Source organism: Phalaenopsis equestris, unplaced genomic scaffold (assembly GCF_001263595.1).
Source record: "Phalaenopsis equestris unplaced genomic scaffold, ASM126359v1 Scaffold000667, whole genome shotgun sequence".
Classification (NCBI taxonomy): domain Eukaryota; kingdom Viridiplantae; phylum Streptophyta; class Magnoliopsida; order Asparagales; family Orchidaceae; genus Phalaenopsis; species Phalaenopsis equestris.
Window position 1 is genome coordinate 167,426 of NW_018165107.1, and position 12,392 is coordinate 179,817.

General features: G+C 35.5%; 1 protein-coding gene across 2 annotated transcripts in view; it reads left to right on the forward strand.

The window, feature by feature from the left end:
* The window catches only part of LOC110030148 (peptidyl-tRNA hydrolase, mitochondrial), a 94,405-nt gene that overhangs the window by 12,348 nt on the left and 69,665 nt on the right, over positions 1–12,392 (forward strand). For both annotated transcript variants that reach the window (XM_020732732.1, XM_020732733.1), the window contains exon 2: positions 2,080–2,164. In XM_020732732.1, the coding sequence (XP_020588391.1) occupies positions 2,080–2,164 (85 nt within the window). The remainder of the gene's footprint in view (positions 1–2,079; positions 2,165–12,392) is intronic.

Consider the following 12,392-nt stretch of genomic DNA (forward strand, 5'->3'; position numbering starts at 1 on the left):
TCGCGCGAGTGTGGAACCACAGCAATATGGGTGTCTTTTCTAGCTAAAATCGACGTTCCGGACGCGTTGGCGCGGTCCGTTTCGTCATCCGGGGTCGTCCGGACGAGTTTGCCGGCGGGCGAGTCAATTTAAGCCAAAATTGTGTGTGATGCAACAAGTGCGTTGAAGTGCGGCGTTCGCGAGTATTCGAGTCACAAATTGTTCACCTAAGGTCATTTGATCCTATAGGAACTCATTTTCAGACCCTCTGCATGTTGGTCCTTAGCCCTTGCAACTAGAAGTTGAGTGCTTGGGACCATTCGTGCGAGTTTTCACAAAAAATGAGTAAAGAAGCGGTTTGAAGTTCTATGGGAGGTGGGCTCCATTACTAGTCCGCTAGGATGGTCAACCAGGAACTCCTAAGGCTAGATCCTAGGTTCTAAGATTAGGAGGCTAAGACCTCACTAAAAATGAGGTCAACATGCACGTGAGATCCCAAAAATCCTAAAATCCAACTTCAACCGAGAAGCAATGAAGCATAAGCATTAGCCAAATAAAAAGTCACAATATTCTCGAGCACAGAAACACAATACCAAGCAAAACCACTGCACAGAGGAACCCATGCTGGGTACAAAGGCACAAAACCAAAAGCCACACAATTAGGGTAAAAAAACCACCCACAAAGATTGCCCAACACGAAGAAGAACCACCTGACAGAGGAACCACCACAAAGAGGAAACCTAAAAAATATCAGAGACATACACAGTTTCAAAATCAAAGACAATAACATAGTTAAGGTAGGGATTACCCAACACGAAGAGGAACCACTGCACAGAGAAACCACCGCATAGAGAAGTAACACCTCACACGGATCAAAAGATCGCAACAAAGTCACAAAGGAGATAGAGGAGAGGGAGAAGAGAACTCACCGAGAGAGGCACAAAACATCAACTGCGAGAATCACAAGAGAGAGAGAGAGGGAAGAGGAGAGGATCGCTAGGGCAAGAAGTGAGAGAGAGGGTTGTGGGAGAGGAGGGGCAGCTATGGCAAGACAAGACACAAGAAAAATGATCGCGATAGAGCAAGGTCAGCCACGTCAACACTCCAAGAACGAACGCGGGCCGTGAGGTTTTGATTTTTCATAAATCATCCGTGTTGTCGAAACCAAACGCAAACCATCGCGCTTTCTGACGACGCCATGATACAACCGCTGCCCCAAGTGGGGCCATAGTCTAATACTACAATATTCAATGCAGCACATTTGAATTCCAGCAAGAACACCAAGCAGAATATTTTAGTTTTAACACACACACACACACAAGTTCTAACCACACTACCATGTGGCAAAAGGATGAAAACTATCAGATCAATTAGCCTGTAATGCCTAAGAAGGCAGCTGAATCCACTGAACCCATCCATAGTGCTGTTAAAGGAAATTTACGAATGGAAAGAAACTGTTGAAGGAAATACTATAAATGGAATGAAGCCTTTGAAGATAATAACACTGATGGAAGGAAGCTGCTGAAGAGAATTGAAGTGGAAATCAACAAAACTTATCTATAGTCGTGCAGAAGGAAGAAGACAATATGGAACACAATCCCAAAAAGATCACATATGGTTGCGTAGGGGCTTTTCACATTAGTCGTTTTTGCTACTGGTATATTGCAGACTGTAATGTTTGCAATTTCTTTTGTTAAAAAAAAAGGGGAAAAAAAACATAAGAAAGAGGGGGGTGAGATCCAAAAGTTGTTGCTTACCTTTTTGAGCAGTTTCGACTTATTGGACATTTTTCTCGGGAGATGTTTGGGTTGTATTTATTGCAAAATAAGTAATTAGGTGACATATATTGGGATCCGATGAGTATGGTTGTTTTTAGAAGAAATCAGTGGCTTGTAGAGGTTGTGTTGGAATTATGAGACTAGTTGAATTTGTGGTGTTTGGTCTTGCAGTGTTTAGAGTCTCAGATGGGATAGTTTATGATGATAATTTTAATAATTTTAATTGCTGCAAATCCGAAGGAGTTTTTTTGGGATGTGGGATTTGAATCTCCGACTTTGTCCTTATAACAGCTTATATGTTTCTTTATGGATTTCTTTCCAGGTGGGTTTTGACATGATAGATACAATAGCTGAAGCTGAAGGGATTTCAGTGGCCAAAATACACTGTAAAGCATTACTGGGCAAAGGTACACATTTTTCTCTAGGAATTGTCCACACTGTATTTTTTGGTTTTAATAAGCTAGGTATGGCCGTTCTTTTGATACCATTTTCATTTTCCATCACATATGCTTATGTCTAAATAATATATCACACAGGTTTTAGTAGCTCCTTCTCTTTAACTTTTCGTCCAAATAATTTATCACTAAAGTATAACTAGCTCATTCTTTTTATCTTTTAGCTGGAGCAATTTTATTGCTATCTAAACTTCAACCTGTTCTTTGATGTGCAAAACTTGTGCTTTCTGTTTGTTAAACATCTGAATATCTCGTGCTACATTTTAAATGTTATATTCTACTGCTTTAGGAAATTGTTTTATTACTATTATATAGTTTTGATTTTCATCAAAATTCTATTTTTTAATCTTTCAGTTGATGCAAATTTTAAAGTTTTTATTTATTGGAAACATGAATCATGCGCGTTAACATTTTTTTATTTCTTTTGTCATAGTTTTTGTTTGTGGCTCAATTTTTAATAAAATAGGCATATGACATGATTCTATGGAGAATGCGATGTGTTCTGCGGTACTTTAATTATCTTGATGAGTTTTTTTTACTATTGTAAGTTATTTAGATTCAGATCTTGTCAAATTTTGTAGTACAAATATGCAATTGCTTCTGATTCCTTGCTTTTGCAAATACGTCTCTCAATTTTGTTTATCCACTAATTTGAACCTTCCATTGTTGTGGCTGATTTTTTAAGCTATTTGTCACGAGCTTGATCGGATGGTTGGAAGTAGTAAGGCAGAAACAGACTATTGGATTGAAAGTTTTTCTTTTAAATAGAAACAGACTATTGGATTGAAAGTTTTTCTTTTAAATAATATTGATAAAGTTTTATAAAATGAAAACTCAAGTCATTCAAAGAAGCCAATTAAATCCAAGATTTTCTTTTATCACTTATATATTAAACACGCCAGATTTATACAAAGATATATAGGATCAATTTATTACCTTTCTCTCACTGCTCTTCTTTGATTAGCAATTAATTTTCTTTTATCATCCATTTATTTAAAGGAAATCTACATTAAAATATTCATCAGCTATATTGTTATTTAAACAACTTAGTAGCTAAATATATTTCTAAATTATATTAATTCAAAAAATAGAAAATAATGTGCATGACAATTCTTAAAGTGAATCAATACATATCAATTTATTATAAGAAAAGTTTTCACATAATTTTTCGCAACTCATATTTTTATATAGTACACCTACCATAAGAGTTATCATCTAAATGTGTACTAGAAAATCACACTTTTTAATAACTTTTTCCAAAATCCATCGTCAAATGAGTAGGTAGTCTTTTGTATTTTCATTTATGTGCATTGCTATTTTGTGTCCCCAACTAGCATCATTAGGGGTGGATTCCCTCATTCAAACATGCACATTGTTTTTTTTCTTTTTCTCAAAATTTTGCAATAATCATATCAAATATGCATGTGAAGTAATCATTGAACATTCAAAACATGAATAATACGGGACTTTATGAATTTAATATACAATTCTTAAATGAAATAGAGAAAAATAATTTTACACAAATAAATTTTTTTTCAAACAATAAATGCACTTAATTTGGAGGAATTATAAATAATTACTACAACATAAAAGCATAAATATCATCATTATTGAGAAATCTTGTCTATTCATTTCTCTTTGGAAACACTTCCTTTAGTGAAATAATTATAATATAGCCTCACACGTGATTAGTATTTATTTGTTTACTTAATTATTTACTATATTTCTTTAATATTATCTTTTACTCTTTCTATCTAATTTTATATTCGTTATCTTCTTATTTAGCCATTTAATAAAATTTAATTTCTTAATCTAATTTTTACAATTTTATAATTTAAATTTTATAAATTATGTCCAATCTAATTTTGACTATAGTTAGTTAGACATTAAATTTATGTTTATTTTATCTCGTTATTAAGTTTGAATGAAATTAATTCATGCTAATACGCGGGTTTGATTATTCTTTTGCCCAAATATTTTCTATACTCTTCAATTAGAGTTAAGGTTAATTAATTAAAGATTGTCTTATTTTTTTTTCTCGTCTCCTCAATGCTTAAGATCTTGTAATCCTAACCTTAATTATATCATTTTTTTCTATAATAATTGCAAATTCATGTTTTCTATACATTATCATAAACATTAAAATTTATGTAATTATTTTTAATTCAAATCAACTAATTTATTAAAACTTATTTCTTGTCACTAAATCATTAAGGGCCCGTTTGGGGCAACGTATAGGCGCGGGCGGCGTTTTGAAAACGCCTTCGTGCCGTTTGGATAGTACGTTCAGATAGATTATTCAGAAATGCATTTTTTATTTCCTTAATAGATGGGGCCGCGGAATCGACTCCACGGTCCGCGTCTCGAATCTGCGTTCAAAGGTTATTTCATCCCGTGCCCCTTTTGCTTTTCGTCTCCCCCTCGCTCGATCTCTCTTGCCCTAGGTCGATCGAGCTCTCACACCCTTCTGGTCGAAGTATCTGTTGCAGGGAAGAAGTTTGGACAACAACTTCGTAGTGAGGGCGGTCGAAGGATCTCTGCCCCGATCGAGAACCAGTCAACCGTGGTGAGTTCTTCTTCAAATCCTGTCTCCATGATCGCAAATTTATTCTTGCTGTAACTGAGCATAATTTTCTTCTCGAACGAAGTTTGAGAAAGATGGAAAAAAATAGCATCAACTGAGAAGAGAGAGAGAGAGAGAGAGGTAGAATGGGGGTTATGTCAAGGCGGTTGTTGCCCGTCTGCGTTAGTATCTTTTGCTTCTATCCAGCTTTGAGGTCGAGATCCGGACAACCTGTGAAATGATACAAAAAGCTTTCCAATATCTTTTCTCGCTCTCAGGTAAATATCCTTGTTTGAGATTCTTTTTTGCATGATGTAATTCTTTGGTTTACCTTGTTATTTATATAGAATTGGAACAAGATATAGAATTGGAACAAGTTGCGGCGTTGTTCATCAGCAAAATTGATTGGCGTTCTTAAATGGTACTTAGGTGTTTGGTTTAATGCTATCTAGATTAGTGTTGTATGGATAATAAAGTTATTCGGACAACAATAGTGTCCATCAAATGCAACATACTTGGTTCAATGCTACCTTGTTTAAAAAATGTAAATATTACTTGGAATGATCAATGATTCTTACGTTGTTATTTGTTGTCATTTTTTATAGCCAACATATTTAGCTAATATTTTGATGTTATTAGAGCAAAATTTATGTCATTTGTGAAATTAATTTTTGAAGATATTATCAAACCAAACAAATGTCCCCCTTAAGCAATATAATTTTTCCCTTGTGGCATATTCTATTACCTTCATAATATTTATTCCTTTTTTTGGAAGCACAAACGCTTCTAGAGAGTCCTATTATGTCAGACACATGGAAAGTCTAGGACACCATGTCAGATTCACCATTTGACATATCATGTTTTTAATTTCCGCAAGTTTAGCACACCCCTTGGACCTTTTTAGAGATCTCTTGTATAGAGGCACATATATTACAAATAAACTATTCCACAGATCATGAGAACATGGTTCATCATATTTGATTTAAGTCTTCTTAGTAACTACTTCAGCATTTAAGTGGTGATACCTATGATGGTACTGCCATAGTACACACATTCTTTTGTGCTTGCTTCATAAGACAACCCTTTTTTGAATATAAAATAAGGAGAAAACATGAGTTGAGGAAATAAAATTGAAGAAAAGAAATGAATTTAACAAGTCAAACATCATAGAATGCTATGGGGATTTCTAGATTCTCGACGACTTTAATCATTTGAGCCAACTTTGCTTCAGACACACACACACATATTTTTTTAGGTTTCTTGATACCCACTCTTAAATGAGGTGTATATCTTTTTTTGTATTATTATGAAGTGATTTTTCTTGGTTTTAAACTATAAAATATATAGCCATGACAGTTCTGTTGCAAACAGCACAACTGCATAGCGACAGAATGATCATTTATCCAAAAACAATTGCAAATCAGCTGTTTTCCAAATGCATAAACCAAACAGTTAGCAAATTTATCTAGATCAGGGGCAGAACGATCATTAATTCAAAAATAACTGCAAATCAATTGTTTTTCAAATGTACAAACCAAACAACCAGTCAGCTTATCTGGATCAGCTGTTGATCAGTAGCTTATCAGGATAAACTGCTTATCTAAATAAGTTGGATAAGCTGTAGTTGCCCTAAACATACCCTAAATTAATGAAACATTGATATATAGTAAAATCATTATAAATATAAAAAATTGACTTTCAGATTTTAAATTTTTTTTTCATTTTTTGATTTAGTATGCATGCCTCAAAACTTTTTTTCTTTCTTCTGTCTTTTCCAAAATATCAGTTGTTCTCACAAGCTCTAATGGAAAAGGTTCTTTTTAGTACAAGTCAAACCTAGGGTTTGGAAATTTCATGTAAAATTTCTTTATAGAAGCATAAATTTTATTTCTGAAGAATATAAGAAAGAAAACCTAAGGAATTGTTTGGAATCACTTTCTGTTTTCTATTCTTGTTTTTTTAGTCAGTTTTATTTTTGTTTTGTTTTCTGTTTTTAGAAAACACGTTTGGTACTTTATGATTTATATATTTTAAAAATAAAAAAAATTATAAAACATGTTTGATTGAATATTTTTAATTTTTTATTAAAGAAAAAATCATACTTTTTGTAAAAATGATTGTGTCCAAGTGCATTCTAGTATTAAGCTCTACTGCCCATGTCGTATACTACATTTTCCTTGCTCCACCCAACACGAAGCATTATCTGTGGCTGGGGCGGCGTGCTGGGGCAGACAACCAATTGGGATAGGCGGGCAGCACCTGGGGGGAGGGGTGCGACTTGCGATGGCGGGGTGCCAGCGGCCGACGGAGAGCAGTGGGACTCGTTGTTTTTAGTGTTTTAAAAACATGCAAAAACATGTTTCTTTTATTTTTTAGTATTTTAAAAACAGAAGTGTTCATCTAAAAAATAAATCATAAAAATAAAACAAAAAACAGATAAGCAAACACTATTTTTTTATGTTTCCTATTTTTTACTTTCAAAATTAAAAAATAAAATACAAAAATTGATCCCAAATAGCCCTTAATTTTTGTAGTCAAAATTCATACTTAAATTGAGCTTGGTTTGGTTCATCATTATCGAGCCCCTACATTTTCTTGCACGAATGCTTATGGTTTCGATTTGGCATGACGCATTCTTCCCCTCTCACATGGCTCGCTCGGACTGCTTGCTCGTGCACTTTGCTTTCATTATTGTTCTCCCTTGCTTGGTCATTGGCTTGCACGCTATCTCTCTCGCTATCTCTCTTGCTCCTTTACTGGCTCTACCCCTCTTTCTGTTTCATTCCTTCGACTCCTTCCTCTGCTTAATGGTAGTTGTATAAGAGACTATGCAATGATGCTTATGACATCTAATTGACATCGTTTTAACAGGTGTCAATTTACGTCTCCATTTTTATTTCAGGGAAATTTACGGGCATTCCACAATTCTTTTGTATTTATATTTTTGATGCCTAAAGTTTGATTTTTACATCTATAACACCATGATAAGGGTGTAAACAAGCCTAACTTGAGCAAGCCTAGAGCTTGTTCGTGTTCAGATCGTTTGAATTTTATTTGCTCGAAATAGCTCGTGAATAGCTCTGTTTATGTTCTACTCAATTCAAATTCAGATCTGTTTGAATTAGGTTGTGTTCAATTTTAAGCACCAGAGGCTGCATATTTTGTTTGATTCAAAATCAAATTTGTTCGAATTAGGTATACTTCGATAATATTATTGTATGCATCATATCTGAGGAGTAGTTTCATCATATGAGGATGATTTTCAAGGTTTTGTGGTCGGAAAAATTATATGCCCACTCGAAGTAGTGCCACTTCATGCCAGCTTAGATATTTTTCTTGGGTTATATTGTATCCAATGCAGACGTTCAGATAGACCCGAGAATGACAGAGGCGATCGTGAGTTGGACGACCCCATAGTCCTTTACTTGGTTGAAACAACTCTTGGGACTGACATCCTTTTACAGGTGGTTCATCAAGAGCTTCAACATTATTACCTCTCCTAACAAAGATTTTGAAAGGGGAGAAGTTTCAGTGGACAAAGGCCGCCCAGTCCAGCTTTGATACTCTGAAGGAGAATGTGACACATGCCTCACTATTAGCCTTCTTAGATTTCAGTCAGTTATTTGAGGTGAAGTGTGACATCTCTAATGCAAGAATCAGAGTAGTGTCGCCAGGGAGGACACCATATATTTTACATCAGTGAGAAGTTGAATGAGTTTAGAAGAAAGTATTCAACATACGACAAACAGATCTATGCCATTGTGTGAGCCATCTACCACTGGAGCCATTACTTGCCGACGAGCGAGTTCACTTTATTCAAAGATCATGAGAAGCTGAGATTCTTGAATAGCCAGAGTAAGCTAAAGAGTAGATATGCTTCGTGGGTTGAGTTCTTGGTGTCATTCCTTTTCAAGTTTAAACACAAGGTCTAAAGTCAGAATCATGTAGTTGATGCCTTGAGCCTCCACCATTTACTGATTACCTTCCTGTAGTCTAGAGTGGTGGGATTTGAGATTATGAAGTTGTACATGGCAGACAAGGATTTCAGGGAAATTTGGAAGTAGTGTCAGGAGAGGCCCATATGGACATACCATCGAGATGATGGTTATCTGTTCTACCAAAACAAGGTGCGTGTGGTCAGAAGTTTGTTGAGAGAAACCATCATCCAGGAGTCACAACGGGTACTAAAAGGATATTTTGGCAGAGACAAGACCCTTGTGCTAGTGAAATAACACTTATACCCGCCACACCTAATGAGAAATGTGGGGTGATATGTCCGTTAGTGCTGAATGCCACTTGCCAAGACCGAGGACAAAATACAGGGTTGTACATACCACTACCGATACCAGAGGCCCCTTGGGCAGACATCAATATGAATTTTGTGGTGGTTTTCCGTGGACACAAGAGAACAAAGATTCAGTGATGGTCGTGGTTGACATATTCTAAAAAATGTCTCTTTTTGTGCTGTGCCACAAGATGCTAGACCCGTCCCATGTTGCTGATTTGTGCAGTAGGGAGATTGTGAGGCTGCATGGAATACCTCAGACCATTGCCTTTAATAGGGGTGTCAAATTTTAGAGTCACGTATGAAGAACCCTTTGAGGAAAACTTGGTACTAAATTCCAATTATGCTCGGCTGCTCATCCACAGATAGATGGTTAGACATAAGCGGTGAACAAGAAAGAGCTTGAGAAACCCCTCAAGGTGCTTCATAGTAAAGAACATCAAGCATTGTGAACTGCTACTAACTTAAGCTGAATTTACATACAACAGATTTGCAAGCCAGATTATAGGACGCATGCCTTTTCAGATTGTGTATGGGTGCATTCCTTTCATTCCTCTTGAGTTAGTACTAGTTTTTTTTTTACGTCGGAGATCAACAGGGATGCTGAGGCAAGAGTTCAGGAAATTTAGAGGCTACACGAGCTGGTTGAGAAAAAAAGATCACCAAACAGAATCACAAATACCAGAAGCAAGCTAATAAATCTAGGAGAAATATGACCTTCTAAGAGGGGGAGATCTTGCGTGGATCAGATTGAAGAGAAGGTTTTCTCCATGATCGTTCAGAGAATTCAAGCTCGGAGTAGATAGACTTTTCAAAAGCATCATGAAGTTGAATGATAATGCATACAAGATTGATTTACTGGGGGATTACAACATCTTTGCTTCCTTCAACGTGGAAGATTTGACTCCATACTAATAGGACATGGATGCTTCGATAAATGAGGTCGAAGCTCTCCCAACCTTAAGAGATTGACAGGGGCACGAACGAGGCAGGAGCGAGAAGACTGAACCTATCACACCCCAACTAAGAGATTGACAGGGGCAGGAGCGAGAAGACTGAACCTATCACACCCCAACTATCTCCCTTTGTAGAGTCAATCATAGTACGACAGAGGCTGGCAATTTGGTTATACCAACTCTCATAAGCTCTTGTCGATTTTTATAATTAGGACATAGTGGGTGATGAATTAGTCTAATTGGATCGCTGCAACATACATTATACAATTGCATAAACATACTCAGAAACATGAAAATCCTAAATCCAAAATATAAAAAATATACAGAATTGTTAAATCCAATATAATAAAAATACGTATCCAAAATATGTACAAAACTCTCAAAATTATCATGCAAAAGTTGTACAAAGACACAACTGACTACTCGACCGGATGCTCGTTGCTCCTACCTGAAAGACAACAATAAAGAATGAGCAACAATAAACTCAAAAAAATAATCAGAGCTAATATAAGCTTTTATACATGAAACGGAAACAAAGTGCATAATCTTATGAAATTATACATATCTTCTTACAAATCATAACTTGTTAGCATAATAAAGAACATGAAAAGAGAACAGGTATAAAAATCACGATTAAGGTGTAACTTGTAGGTCATATGCGTGAATTTATAAGCAAAAACATGTTCATAGCTGTTTATTGTATGTAATAGTAGCAATATCATTTCTTAGAGGTCATTTCACGGTAATTTTACTTTTTTAATGTATAAGGTTCAACTATTTTCATTTCCTTTTATCATGGGTCATCACTCAGCCCCAAATGCCGTATAAACTATCGATAAAGATAGGGCTTCCCCAACATAGCAGTTATCGATAACCCTCCTGATACTTAGAATTCCCTATTGTTCTATCATTGCCTAATTCTAACGGTTTCAGAGTTTCGTTCCCGTATAAATATCAGGAGTCGAGAATAATTTATCTCTACATAATGTACTTACAAACACTCATGTAATAGTTTATTATTAATATTCCTTGTGATATTTAAATCATCATTTCTGTATTAAGCATTTAGAAGACATTACATGTATTATAGATAAAACATAATAAATGAATACTTGCAGGGAATTCATATTTTAAGTATAGTTATATGTAACATAGACCGATCGTAGCATTACATGTATCATAAGAAAAGTAAACGTGCATTAATATATTCAATAGTAGGTATCCATTCACAATATGCAAAAAATTCTAAGTGCATCTGTGTCAACATAGAAATCATATGAAAGCTTATAAAATATTTTTCTTAAACTAGCACAAAATTATTTTATCTGACTTGACGGAGTAGCCCTACGATGAGTGCTCATACGCTCTTCTCGAGCTCACCGTCTCCTATAGACAACCTATGGCTACAACATAGGGTTTCATTAATTCTGGTTCATAGCATGAATTAACAAAAAAAAAAAGACTTTGTTTGCCAAAACATATCTTAAAAGGACTTCTCAGCATATCTGATCCGTCCGAAACTGCTTAATTTTCTTCCTATCACTTTTAACCACACCACCCCTATGCTGATTTTGTGCTATAATATTTTTAGAAGCTTACAAAATCAATTACGACACTTCCATCACAAAATTGGTGCCTTCAACGACTACTAGAAATTGTTCATAGCACGAAAAATGAGGTAAACATCGATACGAAAGTGAGAGGAAGGAAATGAATGCTTAAATTGCATCGAAGAGGGATATATACTCACCCAAAGACCACGAAAGCTTGAAATGAAAGTCTGTGACTTACAGGACTGCCACTCGTTTTGTTATTGCTCGACCCGCTGCACTATAACAAAAGTTGGGCCTTCTGAAGGGCCGCTGTTGATCTATATGTGAGAGGGAGAGGTGAAATCAGAAAGAAGGGAATTAATTCAAGAGAAAGGGGAGGAAAATCAAAGCTCTGTACTCATTCGACCAAAATTAAAGAATAATAGGGGCGTAAGTCGGTGGAGAACACTAATAGAGTGATTAGGGAAAATGATTAAGAAATAATTAAGGTCTGTTTTGGATCACTTTCTGTTTTTTTTGGGCTTTTGTCTGTTTTATTTTTAATTTATTTATATTTTTTGTTTTTAGAAAATACGTGTAATACTGTTATGATTTATATGTTTTTATTTAAAAATAAAAAACATATTTGGTTGGATATTTTTTAATTTTTTAAAGAGAAAACTAAACTTTTTATAAATAACTGGGTTCACGTATGCTCTAGTTTTAAGCTCTGCTGCCTATGACGTATATGACGTCTTCCTTGCTCCACACAGTACGAAGTATTACATGTGGGCGGTGGGCGGGTAGACAACAGCTGACGGCGGGCAGCAACTGGCGGGGGCGG